Raw genomic sequence first — 23320 nt, 5'->3', positions numbered from 1 at the left:
GCCAGACTTTGGTGCCAGTTCTAGTTTGAGGCAATGGGGCAGACACTGCAAATCACACTTTAACTCAAGGCTGAGATGCAGCTGCTGGACAGAGCCATCATCTGTTTGGAGACCAATAACAACAATGTGCATAATAAGATTTAAAAAAAAAAAAAAAAAAGTCAGTAAGCACCACGTACTGTATGTTTTTTAATCTGGTGGAAAGAATTTTCAGTAAAGGTTGACACAAAAAAAGATATCATGGGCTAAAGTGTGACTTCAGTAGAACTGACGCCAGAAGTCTGGCTTGTCAAATGCTTTCATTGTAATCATGACCATAACTTTTTTTATATTTTTCTTTTCTTTTTTTTTAAATTGACGTTAAAATAAATACAAAATAGAGTCACTTAAATTTGTATGCCCATCCCTGAAGCCAAAATTTAAAAAAAAAAAAAGTCCCTCTCCAGTGCTTAAAAATGATTTGACATGCCTCCATTTTTGCACCACCTCCTTGCCCCCTTGCAAGTAACAAACAGTCCCTAATTTGATTTAATTTTAACAACCCTGTGATTTTAATGCACAGCCTGCAGGCATACGTTAAGCACCTGTGAGACAACACTGAGGGCAGACCATCCCACTTCATTGTCAGGCCACATCCTGTTTACTGTACTCCAGTCAAACGGCTCTGCTGTGGTGTGGATCAAGTGTGTAAAGGAGTGCTGAAATGACACCGCCTTCGATCTAAACACGATCAACCTGCTGTAAATACAAGGTATTGTGGTCTGTTTTTAATGTAGTTGACGTGTTTGAGCTTCACAGTGAGGAAGTCTGAACGCAACAGGTTGTTGTAATGCTAACTTGTTAGCTGCCAGCTAGCTAGTTGGCTAATTTAACGAACCGACGTTAGCGTTAAATACTAATTAGTCCGCCTACTCGTACACATTTCGCTTTCATTATTTCACATGTTGACGGTAGATTTTAGCGAACAAAACAAGTATCGACACACGCAGCTGTTAATAAGGTTATATGTGTTTCCAGTTAGCTAAAAGAGCTAGCCTAATGTAAGTTAACTCCAAGTTGGCTAAGCTAACTGGTGAAACTACTCAGACAGGCGTCATCTAGCAAGCTGCTGAATGTAATAACAGCTTCTGAAATACCTGTTATTACTCGGTTAAGGTGTGAAGTCAACAGCAAGATTGTTTTTCAGTACACTGCAATATCAGATGTTTGTATAATTACACTGTCATGATCTCAGTCAGTGTGTCATCAGACAGTTTCAGTGGGATGATGCAGTCATGATTGAACTCTACTAATGTAGTTTAGTCACTTATTCTCACCATTATGACCGCATTTAAAAAAGGTAATAAGTAACAAGGTATATTACGTGTGTGAATTAAGATGAAAACATCCTGGGACTGCAATTAAATAACATCAGACAACTTAGAATAACAAAAAAATAAAACAAAATTGAATAATAATGTGAGTGAGAAGTGAAATAAACCAATGAAAAAGATAAGACGTGTGAAAACTGGACACATACAAGTTGGGGCAAGCATCAAAAAGAGGCTTTTTAAATTAGTGTGATAATCATTTAACGCTGTGGTTCCCAATTAGTGGTCGTGGTCCAAAAGTGGGTCGTGGGTCCATTATGTATGGACCGCAAGAGGCTCAAGATCGTGTCAAGTTTGTAAAAAACATATTGAAATTTGAAGTACAGTTCATTTCTGACACAGAGTTTTTGGTTTGAAGTGCTGTTTGTTGCTGTAGAGTTAGTGACTAATGGACAGCTACCTGACAGAGACATCGAACTAACCAAATGCAAGTAAGACGCTGTTTATATCTAACTGTGTGGACCTCGAACCGGTGACTGAGGAGAAATCTGGACACTGTGGCAGGACCAGTTGTGAACCACTGAGTTAAAAGATGTTGCAGACTCAGATCGTCAGACAGGGAGCTCCAGATTGGAAAAGTCCTACTTGCAAAAGCCTGCTCACCTTTAGTTTTACACCAGGGTGTATTTTATAAACAGCCTGGGCCTTCACTGTAGTTTGAATGGGACCAGCAATTCATTAAAAGAGCAAGTAGCCAGCCCATGAAGTGCTTAAAACATAATCAGTACATCTTAAATCAACTCTAGTGAACTAACAAGTCAAGAGAAGCTATAGCTGCTATGATCTTGTCTCTTTGAGTTTGTGCAAAGCTGATACATAGTCGTTGGGCTTTAGTCCAAGTACAACAAAATGCACATATCTAGATGTGATGATATAAAGGCACATAGAAGTTTCTAAAGATGAAGTTTTCACACAGCCAGTCAGTGCATGCTGTCACATAAAGAAACCTCAAGCATCTAATTCAATTGCTCTTTGTTTAGCTGTACAGTCTATGTAATGCACTGCAGTATAGACAGTCCTGCCCCGCAACACCAGCACCCGAGTCGTTCCCACTTTGTTTGCAAATGAAATGAGAGCATTGTTTCTCGAGGACGGTAGATACTGGGTCAACTACACTGTGGTGAATAGGAATACAGGGGGGTTGCCCATAGTTAGGTCAGACTGTGGCACAGTTAGCTTACTTCAGTAGTAATGGGGACATTTGGAGATGCTTGTATAACCATGCTTTTTTTATGTGATTAGGAGTTCTGTGTACAGGAAAACTATTTACTGTAGTCACGTTATGACCCCAGGGCTCTCCACTGCATTGACCAGCCACTTCTCTCTGTCTGACTTCTGATTTCAAACAGGAACTTTCCTCTTGGCCTCAGTTCCTGTCAGCACCACCATGTCGTGCCGGGACATCCATGCCACCAACGCATTTGCCTTCATCATTGCCTTTGTGTCTGTGGGAGGGATCGCTGTGGCAACGTTAATCCCACAGTGGCGTATAACAAGACTCATCACCTTCAATCGTAATGCCAAGAATATCAGCGTGTATGACGGGCTGTGGGCTAAATGTGTGAAACAGGATGGCTATTCAGGATGTTACTACTATGATTCAGAGGTATTACTTTGCAAAATGCTCTCCTCTGCTTTGTTTTTTTTTCTTTCTGTCCTAAATTGTCCTCACAGTAATCATGTCTTCTCGTGTTTTCAGTGGTACTCAAAAGTAGACCAGCTGGATCTGCGGCTCCTGCAGTTCTGTCTGCCTACAGGCCTGCTGTTCGGCTCTATCGCCTTGCTGCTGTGCATGGCAGGAATGTGTAAGACCTGCTGCTGCTCAGACAAGCCTGAACCGGACATTAAAACTATCAGATTTTTGGTCAACAATGCAGGCTGTCACCTGGTGGCCGGGATGTTCCTGTTCCTGGGTGGAGCTATCGCCATCGCACCCTCAGTGTGGTTCCTGTTCCGCACCAAGGAAATGAACATCAAATACGACAAAATTTTCTCAGATGGTTTTGCCGTGTATGTAGCTATAGGCTGCTCTGGAGGACTGATGCTGGCCGCCCTGCTGATGTTCATGTGGTACTGCATGTGTAAAAAGTTGCCTTCGCCCTTCTGGTTGCCGCTGCCCTCCATGACTACCTCTCTGTCCACCCAGCCTCTCACTGCCAACGGATATCCTCCTTCCCCAGTTTACGGTCCTCAGCCCTTCCCACCACAGACCTTTCCACCCACAGTGATCGACCCCCAGCATTATGTGACCTCCCAAGGCTACGCGCAAAGTGTGGTTGCCCCTGCAGCCCCACAGGTGTACATGTCTCAGGTTTCCGCTCCTGATGGGTATGGTTCAGAGGTGGGAGGAGCTCAGGCTTACAGCTATGCACCCTCTCAGAGTTACGCACCGTCGCAGAGCTACGCTCCATCTCAGGGCTACGCATCCAGCTACACAGGCCACCGCTACTCCTCCCGCTCACGGATGTCTGCCATAGAGATCGACATTCCCGTGCTGACACAGTGACAGTAAGCAGCACGTTGAACCTCCTTAAAGTTCACCACTGATTAAACTAATATAATATGATAGATAAAAATGAATAACATTAAGAGCTATTTACAGCCCCAAGAGTGATTTAGTCAGTCAGTTCAGGTCTGTAAATTGCTGATAATTGAAAGTGAATCCCAATCAAAAGAACCCTGGGGTTACTGTATGAAGGATGAGGTTTTCTTAAAAATGAAAATCACGAAATCACTGGTGCAAACAACACTGTATTTAGCTCAGTATTGTAGAAAGGGAAGAAAATAAATAATTTTCCAGCCAAAAACACTGAAAGACACCACAACTAACTAACCTTTTATTACTGTTTTACCAACAGAGAAGGACCACTAAACAAATGGTAAATGGACTTGCACTTGTATAGGGCCTTTCTAGTCTTCCAACTAGTCTTATGTGACACTACGAGTCATATTCACACACACATTCATACACTAGTGGCTGAAGCTACCACAGAAGGTGCCACCTGCTACTCAGTTTTTAACACACTCGCACACCGATGGAACAGCCACCAGGAGCAATTCGGGGTTCAGTATCTTGCTCAAGGATACTTGAGGGATCAAACTGCTGATCTGAAAAGTGAGCCACAGCCACCCAACAATAGCTCCTGATGTGCTCAAGTGTCCAGTGGACCAACTTACGAGCTACAAGCAAATAGTTCCTAGCATTTGTCATGTGACTAAATATAAATTCTTGACTTAAGTTTAAAGAAGCCCTGATGATGGCTGCCAAAAGCAAGAGTCAGCTAAATTCTTCTCTCTTTTTCTGTTACATTTGTTAATGTTGGACATGTTATATTCATACTCAAATGCAGGGTTCCTGCAGATCTTTAGAAAGTCTCTGCATTGAATGAATTTATCTTAAAATAAGGCCTTAATTGGTTTTAAAATGTCTTAAATCAATATCTCAGAAGTCTTAAAAAAGCACAGACATGGGTAGAAGGAATTTATTATTTGGGTTTTTTGTGATGTTACTTTGTAAAATCTCAAAATAATTGCCACTATCTTTTGCATTAACATTTACATCGACGAGATGCTCAGAGCAGAGGCTCCACTGTCTGCTAGCTAGCTGTCACCGTTCCCTGGATGACATGGGGACGTGCAAATTCAGCAATAATTAGCTATTTAACCAAGATTTTGAAGCGTGGCTGAAACTGGGATCACCAAGAAAACCTGCTGTCAAACACCAGGTATTTCCCAGTTCTCCCCTCGTCTCTGCCACAAGACAAAAGAGCCATGTTTCATGTTACAATAATACTTCAGCAAATTTGCCACTTACTCTAAGTAACTTATGTTGGATCTTTCTTTTTTTTTTTTTTTAACTTCAGTTTTGGTTATTGTACCATTGGTCTTAGATTTAATTCTGGCTAGCATAAAAAAGTCTTAAAAGGCCTTAAGCTGTAGGAACCCTGCAAATCACTTGTCACTTTTGCCTTTGTAAAGCCTACACTATGAAAGTCTTCTGTCGTCACTACTGAACTTAAAACTGACTGCATTCAGCTTTATCTTCTGTGCTTCTGAATGGACACAAACTAACTGACTCACCTGTTAATATTTTTGCGCAAGAGGAATCGTTAATTATGTCACGTTGCCCTGTGAAGAGCATCTTGAAGTTTTTAATGCACTAATTATGTGAATACTGTGCCAGTTTACTTTGTCTTTGTTCACTGACTTCGTCATAGCCTTGAGTATTTCTTAACATATTATTATTACTTAATTCTTTACTGTCATGTACTTCAGTGTTATTGTCGAAAACAGTGGCGCTAAGAACTTTGTTAGCTGTTGAATTTAACGTACAGATGTGGAATTAAATATTAAGTATGAATTGTAATGTTAGAACACTAACAGGAATAAGAGTGCTGTCCATCTGCACTCAACATGTCCGCTGATTATTTTGCCAACTTAGCTGGAAGTGTGACGCTGTTCAGTGGTGGTAGTAACTGTGATTAAGCCAACTTTAACGTACAGTTTAAATCCTGCCTTTTGTATGTTTTGCTTAATGAGCACTGATCAACATTTCTTTGAGTCTTCATCATGTCGTTCTACAATGTTGAGGTCAAATGTTTTTCTACGCTGTCATCTGTTTTTTGTTTTTAATAAAACATGAATCACACTGTATGTGTGTGCGTGTTTATGTGCTGCGGTAACAATAACAATCAGTCTTGTTTATACTGAGAGAATCCATGCGAATAATTTGTTCGTTCTCATTTATCCGGCAAAAGACGAAGAGCAGAAATTACAAAGTGGAACAGAGTGTCGGCTCACATCTGCTCCTGATGGGTTTCAGCTGGTCGTCTACATATTTACAGTTTAATTGATAAATTGTTTGAGAAGATCAGTGGTGTGAGTGTTTCTGGCTTCCCAGAGATGTATCACTGTCAAATGTTGTACTTCCTTTTGTAATTCCTTCACGATGACTTGATGCGCTGTGGGATACCCAAATTTTTCACATGCTAGTTTGCACCAGTGATACCACGGCTTTGTTTTACATCTGCATCATGGATTACGCCCTGAGGCGACAAACGTCAAAGTTAAAACAAGATTCATAAGGTTGTGTAATATCGTACAACACGTTTCAATTGTTGGATAAATCAATTGATTGTTTACTCTGTAATGCCAGAAAATGTCCCTCACAATTCAACTTAAGGATATCTACTTGTATAAATACTGCTCTCTAGGTAGTCTGAGGTTCATATATATATTAAAATTTCAAAATAACAACATTGCCCAGAGCCGATTGCTGAGTTTGTTTGTCCCATCAGCAATCCAAAACTCAAACATATTAAATTAAAAGCCCCAAACACTATGTTGGATAAACTGGAACTGGATAGTGTAATTGGTAGACGACTTGTAAAATGTAATTGCTTACAATTACATGCTCAAATTCGCTGTTGACACGACATCATTAGGTTTAATTTCCAGTAACAACAATGAAAGTGTGTACAGGAGTGAGGTTTATCCCAGGTTGCTGGTGTAACATGAACAACTTGGAGTTAAATGTTTCCATATCCAGGGAATTAGAAGTGGACTTTAGCAGTAGCTGTCAGGATCACCCACCAAAGATCATCAACACCAATGAAATTCAATAAGAGGACAGCTCAGGCAAACGTTTAACCTTTAAGGGTGAAATGCTTATGCACCAATTAATGGTGGAAATGTCTTTATTTATGTAAAGTAAAACACAAAATAAGGCAGCAGGTGACATAATGTAAGCCCCGTTTCCACCAAGCAGTACAGTACAGTTCAGTTTGGTACAAAGCCTTTGTCAACATTTCCTGGTGTTTTTTTTTTTTTTTCCAGAACTTTTTTTTTTTTTTTTAAACAAATGATGTTCTTAAAAAGTGATGGGGACAAAATTGGCCATTTCAAAATGTGGTGGGGACATGTCCCCAGCATCCCCAGAGCAAATGACACCTAGGATCTTTTAATATTGCTGCTAATTTCCCTTCAGGTGCTAGTGTTTTATCTGTGGTGCTCTTAGATGTTGATGATGATTTTATTTTTCATGCTTTTATGATTATATTGTGGGTAGGGATTTAACTTATCTGTTTTTATGCCTCTGTGCCTGCGACAGCCGTGGCCGGAGACATTATGTTTTCGAGTTGTCCATCTGTCTGTATGTCCCTTTCTTGTGAACGTGATATCTCAAGAATGCCTTGAGGGATTTTTTCAAATTTGGCATGACTGTCCCGTTGGACCCAATGATGAACTTATTAAATTTTAGTGGTCAAAGGTCAAGGTCACTGTGACCTTGCGTCTGTTTTATTCTTGTAAAAGTGAGTTCTCAAGAAACCCTTCAGGGAACTTCCTCAAATTTGGCACAAACATCCACTTGGACCCAGCAATGAACTAATTAGATTTTAGAGGTCAAATGCCAAGGTCACTGTGGCCATTTCTGTCTCATTCTCATGAACACGATATCTCAAGAACACCTTGAGGGAACTTCTTCACATTTGGCACAAACATCCACTTGGACTCAAGGATGAACTGATTAGAATTTGTTGGTCAAAGGTCAAGGTCACTGTGACCTTTCAAAGCATTTTCTTGGCTAAAACTCAAGAATTCATGCATGCTAATTATGTCAAAATTTCACCAAAAGTCTTTTAGGATAAAATCATTAAGAGATGCCATATTTTTTCCCAAAAGGCCAAAGGTCATCACAATGTGACATCACAATGTTCTGCATAAAACACTTTTCTAGCCATTACACAGCATCATAACTGACAAACAGAGGGGAGACATTTGGTCAGATACTGAAGTGGTGATGTTGGTTAGTTGTTTAATGTATAATGTGCTGTATGAGTGAGTTGGTTTACAATTTTTGTCTCTCTCTGTCTTTGTTTATCTCACTAAGATAAATTCCAATCAGTCATAATGATTCAGCGATAAAGTCATGAGTCTGGAATTTCTGCACTCTAATAGAGCAATTTAGCAACAACATTGCTTCGCCTTTGTTTGGCTTTGGAGCAGGATTTTATTTTGCCCTTTATGGCAGAAATATGCAGAACAACTAAACTTGTGGTCACTGCACCATCAACAAAACACAGCACTTTAAAAGCAGCTCTGAGAAAATAAACTCATTCACATTAGCCCTGAACTATGATCGGCTCTTTGGGTAAATATTTAAGTTATCACATCACAGGCTCTGCAGAGAAAGCAGAGCTAATTAAGAACAGTGAGCACCAGTGTTTTGTCTTATCTTTGATGTAGTCCTCATGGACCGAGTGTCTGAATTAACAGCCACCAGCCTAAACTGCAGCAGTTATAATTGGAAGCAACTCCTTCTTTGATGCGAAACTTTCATGTTGTCTGAGAGTTTAGCTGCTGATGATTATTAAGACCATAATTAAAATGTGTGTCGCTGATTTTGTATTGCTTGTAGCACATATACGGAGCAGCTACCACTGAATTAACTGCTGTAATAAAACATTTTCTTGACCAGCGTCTCCTTTGTTCATCACTTCCATCTCAGTTCAGAAATAAAAACGCAGTGTATAGACTCGGCAGGGAGTGTGTAGTGTTGGAGATTAAGGGTCCAAACACAGATGGCTTTCATATGTCGTGCTACAAAGACACGAGGGCGGAGCCTTGGTTGTCAGGGGAGACAGCGCCTCAGACACAGACTACTGGCTCATGAATATAAAGCAGGGAGGGGTAACACGCTTTTCATTTTCGCTCTGTCTGCACGTGTGAATGAACTGGTCCAGGTTTAGTAACATGAAGTTGGCTCCAGGCCACAGGGAGACCCCCTTTTTTTTTTTTTTTTTAAATCCTATCAGCTCCAACTCACACTGAGCTTCACTCCCAGCTTGAGCTCATATAGAAAATCCTTCTCTTGGCACCTAATGCGAAAACCCCCCACCACCCAAACCCTACAACCTGCCACCACCCCCATCAACCCACCCTGTCCTTCACCCTTGAACTCCCCCACCCCCTCCTCCTCAGTTATCCTCCCAGGTTTGGGAATATTATACACAAAAACAGAGATGTTAACAGCCTAAAATCAAGAGATATTAAATCTACTGTCAGCCTATGAAGCACTAAATGGTTTAAGGCCAAAATACATGTGTAATATTTCTGATTATGAACCATTCAGACCTCTCAGTTTATCTAGGACAGGTCTGCTTTGTGTCAGCAGAGTCAAAACTAAAAAGCTGATCACCAGAATAAATGCTACCATCATACAGATATGTTACATTTGTACATTATTATGCACTGTGGTTAATATGTTTAGGTTTAAGTACAAAAAACACTCAATTACGGTTATATTTTGGCTTCAAATCACTGGTTTGATGGCACAATCCCCTCAGGAAATGAAGTGATTGGCTATAAAAATATACAACTGCTTTTAGTGGCAGTATCCCGGCAGGAAACACAACAAAAAAACAACTATGTGGGTGGCTAAAAAGCCGCTGGAAATGCAACAATAGCTTGGTAAAAAAAACATTTGGTTTTACTGCTTATTGATCTGGAACAGTGGTCGGAAGCTTGGCAGGTGTCTCGCCATCCATCCCTCCACCTCACTGATGACAAAGTCAGCTCATACACTAAAAGTTTTAATATGATATGTATAAAATCTGTGGTTTATGTACAATGCCAACATTTTCATCTGGTGACTGGGATGAAACTAAAAGTGGAGAGGCACTATTCAGTTTTTATTCACCATCTGGAACAAGCTACCAGAAAACTGCAGGTCTGCTGCAACTCTCAGTTCTTTTAAATTAAGGCTGAAGGTTTTTCTATATACTGCTGCCTTTTATTAAGTCAAATAATTATTAATTTCTCACACCGCACTGTAACTTTTATCCTTGTATTTTATACCTGTCTTATTCTGTTTTAGTTTGTTTTTATTTTCCATCCTAAAGCTCTTTAATGACTGTTATTAATTGTATTTAAATCTCCTTTTGTAATGTGTTTGTTTTGCACTTTGTCTCAGTGTTTTTGATGTTCTATGTAGAGAAATGTGCTACACAAATAAACTTGCCTTGCCTTAAAATTATTTAAAACACAGAAACATTTTCACATTTTAGAAGCTGGAATCAGACTCAGACATCTCAACAACTATTTTATACATTTAAAATAAATTATGTGGTGCCCAGAGGATGGATGCTGATAATGTTTGTGATCCCTTAATATACATCAAGTCAAAATATCACGTAACCCAGTACACATACAAAACTAATGACCTGCCCATCAGCCTCAGCTGTATTTCCTGTTTAGTGCTGATTAGCAATGTTAGCGTGACAGAATGCTAAACTAAGATGGTGAACATGGTACACAGGCCCTCCAGGATTTTGCAGGCTTTTAGGGGGGGATTGTTGCGGCCTAAAATAAATGATGATAATAATAATAATAATAAACATTATTTTTATAGCACTTCTCAAAACACAGTTACTAAGGGCTTTATGGGACAAATAAAGTAGCAAACACCATCAGGATAAAAACAGCAATAAAACATTTTGAATATAGGCTAAGACCAAATAAAAAAAAGTATAATAAATAATAAAATAATAAAGACGGATAGAAACTAGACACACAACAGATTTACTGGTGGTATGGAAGTAAAAGTGTGTTTTGAGAAGTGTTTTAAAGGACGACATTGAGTTTGCCAACCTAAGTTCTCTCTGATTTCACAGCAGCTTTTCTAAAAAATAAAAAATAGAAAAAAATTGTAATGCATGTTGCCATGTTTTTAGGTGTTTTTCTGCAGTAGAAAAGAATTTGTCAGTCAATGTTGTTTGTGTTTCAAAACAAGGCTGTACACTGGGCAAAACAGTTTACCTCGGTACATGCCTTGCACAATGTTTAGCGGCATCGTCATGACCAGAAACAAGCAAGTGAGTTTGGTGATCTTACACGGGGCACTGCTATGATTGGCAAACTCATGGCAAACTGTGATGATCGGTCAAATTTGCAGAGATGTTGTGGTGACTGCACAAAATTGCAAGGTCACACAGAATTCACGAGGCATTGGTCTAATCTGCATTAGGCTAATTGTTGTAAATGCAACATAGCAACATCCTGGTGGTGATTATACCATCTTAACATCAGCATTTTAGCAATGTCACTATTGTGAGCATATTAGCATGCTAATGTTGGCATTTTGCACCGAGCACTGCTGTGCCTTAGTGCAGCCTTAGAGACGTAGACTTTAAGGCATACTGCACACTCATCCTAAACAGTATGCGTGAGACTTCACAAATAGAAAGCTAAGTGTCTTTATTAAGATTGATTAGTTATTTCCCCAGAAAAAAAGCAGCCATATGTATTATGCAAACTATCAGATGTAAGTGTACTTAATATTATCGCCTTTCCAAAGTAAAAAACACTACATGCACAAATCCTGCTTAGAAGTATAAATTTGGGGGGAAAGCTGTTACTCTCGTTGCCTGAAAAATGATATAAACAATAGATAGATTAATAGATAATCAAAATACTGCTTTGTCCTTGTTTTGTTAAAGTCTTCTGGTAAAATGTGCCGTGACACTGAACTCATGGTCACTGCACCATCGACTGAACACAGCACTGTGCTTTGTCTGTGTCCTCACTGAGAGCGAACAGACAGAGCTGTTGGGAAGTAGCCGCAGGGGCCCTGAGGTGCAGGTGGGGCTGGAGAGGTGTCCAAAAAAACAAGAGGGCTAAACATATGGTGCTTTCCGCGTATGCAAGTCAGCATCACACATCCTCACTCCCGAGTTGTCTGCACACTCACGCTCACACAGTCAAGAAGTGCAAGATTTATCAGCCACGTAGCGCCCGGGTACAGCACGTCCTCGGCTTGTGAACTTTAATTTTCATGCACTGTATTGCTCACAAGTGTAACCCACTTGTTCACAACCCCATTTACATAACACGATGAGGCACTTTAAAACCAGCTCAGCTGCATAAGGTGATGAGCAGCTTGTTTGGGACACACTTAGCTAATGTCCTGCATAACTTTTTTCTGCCTTGGCAGAAGAAGGGCAGATGGATTTACCATATGGCTGAGAGGAACCATGCCGACTCTCCATCTATCTCAACATACCCCCCATCCTGCCATGTTTCTTTTTTCTGTCACCTTTAACTGGATCATAACAGCCCGAATTACTGGTGCATAAAGGGGCACAAAGCCTCTGCATTCAATATAGTTACAAACTGATAAAGAGTGATATGAGGCTGTTTCAGGTTAGAACAAGAACACGACTGAGCGCACAACCTTTTAAAAGATATCTCAAAAGCTCACTATTTTTGTGTGATACTGTGTGTGTGTTGATACAGAGGACACACGAGAAGCACTTAGGACTTTGCAGTAAACATCTGTGTGACAATTATGAGAGGACGACTTGCAGACTAAGCAGGCTGTCAAAGAGACAAAGAGATTCGTAGACTGAGGGTGAAATAGAGAAAGAGATACACTGAGAGGAGCCCAGAGATGCAGAGGGAGAGGGACAGTCAGTGTGGACCATCGCCCACGGGGAGTAGACGTCCAGAGCTCAGTGCTGACAAACTGACAGCCATTGCTCAGCTTGGGGGCAGCGCTGGCCCCCACATTGTCATGCAGACAGGATTCCCCCACCTTAAATGCCAAAACCAGCACTGGTAATGGAGCTATGTGTCAAATATTTGCCAAAAAACAGACAATTATAATTTGCAGTATCTAAGAAGCATGACTGTATGAGGCCAGATCAGATCTGGTGTTTTGCATCTAAATGGTGAAACTGCTCATCGTGGACTATATTGCTGTCATTGTTCATTTTAGTCAAACTATACAGTTTGAAAACGAGGTGCGGCTCCAACTAGAAAACAATGTTTTGATGCATTGGATGTGCTGAATGTGCATATTAAGGCAGTACAGGAGGAGGTGCACATTAATAATCCTCCAGGACTGTAACATGCTCATGTTTAACCCAAACAACATGTCATGTGACTGCAGTTGGTTCGGATCGAGGTCGGAACACGTTCTCACCACAAACGAACTGCACCAGAGTTCCTTTGTAACCGGACTGAGACCACCTCTTCAAGAAGGTCTCTGTCTGGTTGTTTTAATGCGCACCAAAGTTGTGTTGTGCTGTGTTCACACCTGCCCAAAGGAACCGCACTTAAGAGGCAAATGAACATGAGTTTGATTGAACCGAACCAAACAAGGCAGTTGTGAAAAGACCCTATGAGTCAGATCCACCCATTGTGTTCAAATATGGTCACTTCTGGTTGCAAAAACCAAGATGGTCACGGCTGAAATGTCGAACTCAAGGCTTCAAAACAGCAGTCTACCAACCAATGGGTGATGTCACGGTGGGTATGTCCATTATTTTTACAGTCTGTGGGTATGTCACACTGGAAGAGCAAATGTGTCCAGTGGGCAGGGGTGCAGCATTTACTTGAATAAAAGTTGTATCACAATGTGAAAATACTAATTTACAAGTGTAGGAACAAATTTTTTTTATCCTGCTGTTTAAAGAATATTCTGCTTCCTTCTGATGTGTGAGTTTTAACCTGACCTGAACTGAACTGTCCTTGAACACATTTCATCTGTGTATGAGAGACTTGCTTTGCTCCTGCTCTCATAGAAGTTATCAGTTAACTGGAGGTCTCCTTTTATTGCTCTACCAAGGTTTGAATATATTTTGTGACTGAATCTTTTTGTCAGACCTACAGCTCTGACCTTTGAGCTGAAACAAGATTGACTCTGTTCTAACTCTCTGTTCTGTCACTTTATTAAATAACACCAAAGACAACCTCGTTTCACTCTTCATTTGTTCACCTCTGACACCACGAGTTTAAGTCCTACATTCAAAAACTGTACGGTGTTACCAGCAAAATGTACCAAAAATGTACCAGAAGTAAAAGTACTAATATGATAATGGCCCATGTGTGTTATGCAACTGTCTACTTCATAACTGGATTCTTATTCGTGATGCTTTTATGTGTTAGTAGCATTTTATCATTGTAACTGATCAGGATAGATGAAGTTTAACTATACCGAATTATATTCAATGTTTGATAAGGTATCATACTGGATAGGATTACACGTTTTGTATTAGGGCAGGCACAATATCAGATATTTATGACATCATTATTGTGGCCAAAAGAGTTCACGATAGCAATATTATCATGATATCTACAGAATACTTGAAAAATAATAATAATACTGCTATCAGTCAAATTTATCTTTGACTCTGTTTATTGTGCATTTTGTCTCATTTTTGACAAATTAATTTCACCAAAAATATGAGTGCAGAAAAGCAAAGCAAGAACGGAAAGAAACGGAAATGATTTAAGAGGCGCTGGATTATTTACACTTTATTATATGTATATTATTTACACTATATCAATATTTTACTTTTAACACCTACTTTATATATAAAATCTGCAACTGCACAGTAACTAAAGCTGTCAGATAAATGTTGTAAAGGGTGAAGAACAAAGTAGCATACAATGAAAATAAAGCACAGGTACCTCAACACTTTCCTCAAGTAAAATAGGTGATTAAATGTAGTTTCAATAGTTTCCACTACTGCCATTATGGAATTTTTCAGTTCAATGAAATTTTTTTTCTGTCTTTTTTTTTTAAACCCAATTTATTTTTAAGTGAGACAAAAACACAAAACAGATATTTTTAAACATGATGTACAATGACGACATAAACTCTACAAAATAACCCACTGGTTCAACATTTAAAAATTAAGGTAACAATTTGCATGTGTCTTTTTAAGTAGTTTCAACTCTGGCCTTACCGAATGAATCCTATGAGTCATATATAATACCACAAACTCAATTATATCCGAACAACCAGTGTGATTTGCTTTGACCTCGAAAAACTTAATTAACTTGAACCAACTTAAAATGTATCCGCAGGTTGTGGTGATATTCATGGGTCAAATTATTTTATTTAAGATGGTCTAATTTGATTTATTTTTTAAATTTCATCCTACTCAAAAATGTTTTTACATATTTTTTATGCTAAAAAGTCTTTATTTTAAGCGTTACCCACAAACCCCACAAATCATTTTGTAGAGTGCACAAACACTGATATGTGATTCACACGCGAAACATTTAGGTTGGCCAGTTATTTGAAAATGAACAATTTATCAGGCTAAAATTTAGGTTGGTAGCATTAAAAGTTCTTGTTTGAATTCACCTGAAATTATGTCTTTCCTTGAATTTGTATATGTGCTGTGTCTTGCTACATTTTTTTATATTTAAAGGTCCAGTGTGTAGGGTTTAGGGGGATATACTGGCAATATAATATAATAAGCATGTTTTCTTAAGTGTATAATCACTTCAGAATAAGAATTGTCGTGCTTTTGTTACCTTAGAATGAGCCATTTATATCTACATAGGGAGCGGGGCCTCGTCTACGGAGACCACCATGTTGCACTGCCATGTTTCTACAGTAGCCCAGAGCAGACAAACCACACTGGCTCTAGACAGGGCCACTAGCATGTTTGCATCAGCCAGTGAAAGCATTGGAATATCACTAATTATTTAATATGAAACTGCTTTATTAAGTGTTTTACTGATTTTTATCACCGGATCGGTTTGTTCTGGAGAGGAACAGAACTCTGTGGATAATACGGCTCCTGGTAAAAACCTCCTGAACCATAAACACTAAAGACATTCTGCAGTTTTCACCAATAGACACCACTAAATCCCCCCTACATCCGACACACTATCTGGACCTTTAATATGAAATAGTGTTACGGCCAATTGTTTGACATGACACGAATATAAAACCTAAACTAGTGGAGAATCTCCTCCAATTTTTATGTGCATTTTTACGTCACTGTGCCTGCTGTGTGAATGACCAAAAAAGGCACCCAAGATACTGTATCTCTGAAGACGAGTGCTGCAGCAACGTTCTGAGTTAAGATGTCTCTCTCTCTCTCTCTCCCTCTCTCATCGCTTGAATAATTCAGTCTGTCCAGAAAATGCAGGAGAGGAATGACGGAGACAGAGAGGAGACGAAGAAGAGGCAGGGAGTAAAAGAAGAAGTGAAAGGGAGGAGAGAGCTGTGACCTGTGAGAAATAAACCTAGTGTGCTGAGGCGCTGCTGTTGTCTTATTTTAACAGTTATTCATATACAGAATATTCGAATGCTTCATTTACTGGCAATTCTTTTCATGAATGTGTGACTGTGACAAAGCAACTGCCATCACAAACCCAGTAGTTCCTCGTTTTACAGTGTTTCTGCAGAAGATACAATAAGTGATCTAAATGCAATTAATTTACTGACAATTTTGTGTTTTGTGCTCACCTCCACCTTCCTCTGTGTACCTGCCTCTTCTTCATCCCTTTTTTCTTAGTTAGCGTTTCTCTTTATAGCCCAGCATTTACTTTGTGCCTCCATCCATCCTTTTTATTCCCTCTTCTATCCACTCTTTCAACACTGTTAGCACTAAAACTGTCATATGGGAATGAATCTTAAGTAGCTCTTTGTGCCATGCCACCACCACCAACACCCATAAGTGAACACACACACATACACACACACACACACACACGCATGGACACAAACACAGACACAAATCCCTGACCTCTCCTATCTCATCTCCTTTCGTCCCTCACTGATTAACACCAGACACACATTTCTTCTGGACGTTTTAATTAGAGCAGAGAGGAGACGCACACACAGTATCAGCGGCGTGTTCTTCCACTCCCGTGCTCAAGGCGTCTTTAGACAATCTCACATCTGTCCTTTCGTTCTGACCATAATGCCTGTAATTGTTATTATCTAATTGGCTGTAGGCTTTGTAACCCAGCAAATCTCTCTGCCCTGAGACCCACGGCCCGCACTCACGGTTCATTAGGAAAAGTGGCCGACAACTGGTGTGTGATCTGTAACTGATTCCGGTTTTGTCTTAACCTCCTCTCAGGACAGTAACTGATCCCTGAATGAATCCTGTAATACCAGGAAAATTATTCTTACTTATCATGTGCCGCACACACAGTCATGAGGCGCAGCGATTTCCAGCCAGAGCTACGTGTGCCCCGGGAGGTACAGATGGTTGAGTAGCTCAGCTAATTTTAAATCATGATTTGAATATATTTCCAGGAGTTTGTGTTTGGAAGGAAAACAAACACACAATAGGAGAGTCGTTGTATAGATGCAAAATTGTACAAACCTCTTATAAAACCAGTTTAAACATGAACAACTGAAGGATATTTTCTTTTTTGTCATTTCCACCTTGATTAGATAGTACAGAATAGATGTAGACAGGAAACAAGAGAAAAGAGCAACCCAATTACCAGAAAAAATGTTGGCCTTTTATGTTTCTGCAAACCACAGATACATTACATTTGTGCATTATTATGTGGTATGTCAGCAGTGCAATGGTTAGTATGTGGTGAGGTTTAGGCACAAAAACCACTTGGTTATGGAAAGGAAAAGGTCAGGTTTTAAAAATGTGGGTATTTTAAAATACCCACATTTTTGTAGTACTATCCAGGCAGGAACACAGCGATGTCTTAGTAAAAAAACAACCTCTTTTCTTAGCACAATCCCAGGGGAAAATGCACCGATTTCTCTGTAAAAAAACAACAACAACCATTTCTTGTGGTACTATGAAGGCTGGGAAAGACAGCGATGTCTCAGTAAAATACTACCGCTTTTCTTGGCACCATCCAGGCAGTAAACACAGAAATGTTTCTGTAAAAACGACTGCTGTTGGTGTGGTGTCCTGGCTGGAAATGCAGTGATGTCTCTGTATAAAAACAACCTTTGTTCGTGGCACAATCCCAGCAGGAAATGCAGCTCTGTAAAACAACTGTTTTTTGTGGTACAATCTCGACAGAAAATACAACGATGTCCATATAAAAAATAAAGCAATGTCTTGGTAAAAAAAAACAACCATTTTAGTGGCACTATTCCAGGAGGAACCCAGCAATGTCTTGGTAAAAAACAATTGCTTTTCTTAGCACTATCCCAGCAGGAAATGCAAAGGTCTCGGTAAAAAACAAGCATTTTTTGTGGCACCATCTCGACAGAAAACACAACTATGTCCACGTGAAAATCAACCTCTTTTCTTGTACAATCCCACCAGGAAATGCAGCAATGTCTCACTAAAACAACCTCATTCTGTGGCACTATCCCACCAGGTAACGCAGAAATGTCTTGGTAAAAAAACAACTGTTTTAGTGGCACTATACACGGAGGAACCCATCAATGTCTCGGTAAAAAACACAGCAGTTTTAAGTGGCACTATCCCCAAAGCAAACACGGTGATAAGTCGCTAAAAATCACCCACGCATGGTGGCTAAAAAGCTGCTAGAAAAGCAGTGATGACTGGATAAAATGCAACCAGTTTTGTTGTTTGGTGGTCTCGAACAGTGGTCTGCAGCTTTGCAGGCGTCCCTTCAGCTCACATATTTCATCACCTTAGAAACGTCAGCGTGATGCATATTCATTCATTCATTCATTCATCTTCTAACCGCTTCATCCTCTTGAGGGTCGCAGGGGGGCTGGAGCCTATCCCAGCTGACATCGGGCGAGAGGCAGGGTACACCCTGGACAGGTCGCCAGACTATCGCAGAGCTGACACATAGAGACAAACAACCATTCACGCTCACATTCACACCTATGGACAATTTAGATTATTAACCATGACCAATTAACCTAGTCCCCAATCTGCATGTCTTTGGACTGTGGGAGGAAGCCGGAGTGCCCGGAGAGAACCCACGCTGACACGGGGAGAACATGCAAACTCCGCACAGAAGGGCTCCCACGCCCGGGATTGAACCGGCAACCCTCTTGCTGTGAGGTGAGAGTGCTAACCACCACACCACCGTGCCGCCCGCGTGATGCATATAAAACAGACAAATGTAACGTGTCCTTGGTTTGCAGAAACATACAATGCCAATATTTTCTTGTGGAGACTGGGCTGAAAAGAGAGAGGGGAGCATAACATGCAACACAGGCTCTTAGCCGGATGCGAGCCGTGGATCACACTGTCATGTGGCAAAGGCTACCGGGACACTCAAGGACAACTATAATTTGTATGAAAAAATTATGTAGAGGTACAAAGTACATACATTTTTGTGTAGAGTACTCACATCGCTGCCGCCCTGTCCTCCGGGTTCAATCATGTAGGTGTGATTGCCATCGAAAAACATCCCACTGAAAGAGAAAAAAGAGGCGGGAAGGGGGGAGAGGAGGGCACATATCAGCACCAGTTGCTGTTGTTTTATTCATCACTAACTGGAATAATGCATCTGAATTCAACTCCTCCTCAGTCATCAGTGTGATAGATTAGCCATTTCAACGCTTGCCCAGGGGTTTTCATTGTATTATTGGAACATTTGTCAGAATAATAACTGTAATGCACTCCTACAAACTGAAGTTTTGGACAGAATCCTCTGCCATCCTGCTCTATTGGGCATACGTATGGCTTAAGAGGGGTGGAGGGTAATGTGAAACAAAAGGTCATCCAATCATCTCAGAGATTCCCCCCACACAGCACAACCTAAAGGTTACCCGAGGATTTTATCTCGGGAACAATAACTAAGGGTTTGAACTGGTTGATCACAAGGTGCAATGACTCAGATACCTTTGAAAGGAGTGGGCTTGAGCAGAAAATCGGTCCAAATCCTCATGATCCTTTCTAACATTTATTGAAAATCGTAATGACTTCACATGCACTCAAAAAACTCTAAACACATTCATCACATAAAGGTCTGAGAGAAAGAGGCCACCACACACACACACACACACACACACACACACACACACACACACCATTTTGACGAAGCAATCGTTTTAAAAAGTCAGAGATCAATTTCTCATTTAGCAGCTGGGTGAAGGTCTTCTCGTCTCTGCCCGCCAGCGTGTGCGCATGTGCACACAACTGGACGTCATCCGTTAATTAACTTTATCTGAGGCTTTTAGGAGATTGGACCGGTCAAACTGTGGAGTCATGAGGGTAAACACCACAGGAACACACAATCTGTCTTTCTCATCCAACTGTCTCCGCCTTTTTTTCAACCTTTCTCCGGCCTTCAACACACAGTATTCACCTTCAACACACTCTTTGTCCTGGTCCAACACTGCACTTACAACATATTACACATATAAAAAAAAAAAAAAGAAAAAAAAAAAAAAAAGAAAGAGGATGAAGTGAAGATTGCTCTCAACCCTTTTTCTGTTTTCTGCCCTGTCAATATACTATTTTGTCATGGTGACATTGAGAACTGTCAATAAACTAAACACATTTTATTCAGTCATTTGTTGTTGGTGAACACAGTGGAGCATTTAGCAGCTGAAGAGCCTGATATTTCTCTAAGGAGCTGGTGAAGACCAAAAATGAAGTGTCAGTATTGGACTTATATTTTTCACATGACCAGTAACACGACTCAAACTAAATGATTATGTTGCTCTGTAACTGCTGGATGTGTAAATTAGCAAGTGTTTGCTAAAGGATTTGACATAACAACTGAGAAGTTCATATTATGTTATTTCTACTGCAGCCGAGCAGGCAAAAACAAAATCTGGTACTGTAGGATTAAGAATAAAAACATGTTTGAGGGGCTTTAAGGCCCAGTGTCCACATAGTGTTTTAGCACTGGCATTTTTTTTTTCAATCGTTTCCAATGACGAGAGAGGTCTCTGAACTTTTAAGAAAGGTGCTGGTGTGTCACTACCACTCTTTTAGCTGCTGTAGGCTACTGTCTCAGCAGAAATAAAAAGGCGCAAATGAGGGAGCACATCCACCAGTGGACACTGAGTATTGCCGGTGAGTGTTGTGCTTTCATCACCATACCGATGTAAGCTTGTTTTTGACTGTGTAGCCAACCCTCTGTTAAGGTTGCATTGCATCAGCTACCTAGCTAACATTAATGTCAGTGTCACAGAAACAAAACCCACATGCAGTGCATCATATCTGCAGCGCCCTGGTGCTGCTTTTTTGCTGAAGAAAAACACTATGTGGACACAGGCACACACAAATATGGAAGCACAGAAAGGTAAAGTGAAAAAAAAAAAAAGATTTGTGGGCATCGTTGGCCAAAACCTAAATTTAGCTCCTAAATACGAGATATTATTTCCTCTGCATTATCTCCTATGCAGACTTTGGAAGCCCTGAACGGCAAAGGTGAAAAAAAAATGCATTGGAGGGACTTTGATACAGAGGTTCAGAAGCTCTAAAAGGCAAAATGAAAAGAAGAAATAGTGGGCAATGTTGGCAACGTTGTTTATCACCAATGTATGAGATATCATCTCCTATGTCCAACTGACTATGCAAAAGGTATCTCCTACACAAATAAAGATTGCCACCGTGACTGTCTGGGCATTAAAGCCCCGAAAGGCAAGGTGGAAAAAAAGAAATTTTTTGCAGGCAGTGTAACAAAGGAAAGTTCAGTTAGGACCACTTTAGTCAAAGAAAACTTCAATTTTCCATTCCAATTTTCCATTTGCAGTATTATATTTGGTGGTATGGCTCTGTTCTGGGGCCTCTCTGCCTTTCCTGGCCTATGCAGAAAGCCTCTCCATGCACCTATGTGGAAAACCTAAGGCAGAGAGAGCACACCTCTCTGCCATTCCTCGTGCAAATGAGGAAAGCCTTAAGGCAGAGAGAGCAAACCTCCCTGCCCTTCCATGCGCCTACATGGAAAGCCTAAGGTGGGGAGAGCAGCAGCAAAGACCCCCAGGAACAGAACAGAGCAGCATCAGTGACAAACAGAAATCACATTGATAAGTCAGACACAGCATTAAAAGGAGGAACTGGGGTGGAGGCAGGTTGCAAAGCAGCTTGCAGAAGAAGCAGCAACAGTAGGCAGGCCAGAGCAGTTTAAATAGGGCACTCTGAATGAGATTCACCAATAGCTGCATAGAAAGGAATCATGTGATCGATCAGCTGACTCCCTTCCATCAATCAGCTGCTCCATCAGCTGATATGTGCTGAGCTTGACATCATGTCTTGCCTGAACTAACACTATATGCTCAAGTTTTGGCCAACATTGCCTGCATTTTGTTTTTCATCTTGCCTTTCAGGGCTTCCATATTTTAAAGACACATCGTTTTTCACAAGTTGCAATACCAAGAGTGTCCCAGGTAGAGCCTGTTCAAATTAAAATCAGATTTTAACTGTGCTTATGATTTGAACTTTTCTGGGCGATGACGAGGAGTGTTAACGCTGATCACTTCTTAATCAATGAGAAGTTTTGCATTTCAGTCACAAACGTAGAACATGGATGCAGCTCTAAACAGGAGCCTGTGTCGATGTTTAACTGTCTACATCTCAGATGATGGATGTAGCTGGGAGCACTGCTCTCCCGTATACAGTAAATGCCCCATTGCAGTGCAGTTTCTCTGTGTGTGCGTAAGAGACAGAGAGACAAAAAGAGAGGAGAAAGCAGGAAGTATATTATGGTAAATACCTGACTCAGCATAAGGGAAATACTCTCCCTCTAATGTCTAACCCCTTGACACCACTGTGCACTCCCTCAGCTCCCTCCCTTGCACCGTCTCTCTCTCTCTCTCTCTCACACACACACACACACGCACAAATAAGTGTGTGCAGGGAATACTATGGGTGTGTCTCTGTCTCCTTTATTGTATCAGCTTGTGTATTTCTTTCCACATTAAAAAATCAGTACCCTCCAAACCTACAATCAAATAAATCCTACTTCTATTAATAGCGTACGACAAATTCTAATGCAACAAATAATAATGCCAGCAGTATTATAACATGCTATACTAACATTTGGCCAAATTAGAAGTCACACATCAAAATTTAGCCGTGCCTGAAATAACAGACGTCCTCAGGAAACCCTTCTTAATCTTGTCTGTCACATTATATCCTGCTCTATGTCACATGCGACTGCACTGCATGTGAAACACATTCACCTCGTTTGGGTTTGATGAATTCACACCCTACTTTTCATTATTTTTTGTGCGGTGTAACATAAACTTGCTGTGACACATTTCCCAACATGTCGCCACAGTC

At 40.5% G+C, this 23320-nt stretch overlaps 2 protein-coding genes across 2 annotated transcripts in view; one reads left to right on the top strand and one right to left on the bottom strand.

Annotated features, from left to right (window-relative positions):
• adam22 (ADAM metallopeptidase domain 22) overlaps positions 1-23320 on the bottom strand; it is a 106884-nt gene that overhangs the window by 39038 nt on the left and 44526 nt on the right. The window contains exon 6 of the mRNA XM_049582812.1: positions 19434-19497. Within this exon, the coding sequence (XP_049438769.1) occupies positions 19434-19497 (64 nt within the window). The remainder of the gene's footprint in view (positions 1-19433; positions 19498-23320) is intronic.
• cldn12 (claudin 12) lies at positions 585-6023 on the top strand. Its single transcript, XM_049582814.1, has 3 exons — positions 585-751; positions 2720-2976; positions 3070-6023. The coding sequence occupies exons 2-3, from the start codon at positions 2758-2760 to the stop codon at positions 3874-3876; spliced, it is 1026 nt and encodes a 341-aa protein (XP_049438771.1). The 5' UTR covers positions 585-751; positions 2720-2757; the 3' UTR covers positions 3877-6023.

This window comes from Epinephelus fuscoguttatus, linkage group LG8, assembly GCF_011397635.1.
Source record: "Epinephelus fuscoguttatus linkage group LG8, E.fuscoguttatus.final_Chr_v1".
Lineage (NCBI taxonomy): Eukaryota > Metazoa > Chordata > Actinopteri > Perciformes > Serranidae > Epinephelus > Epinephelus fuscoguttatus.
This window is presented reverse-complemented; position numbering and strand designations above follow the sequence as displayed.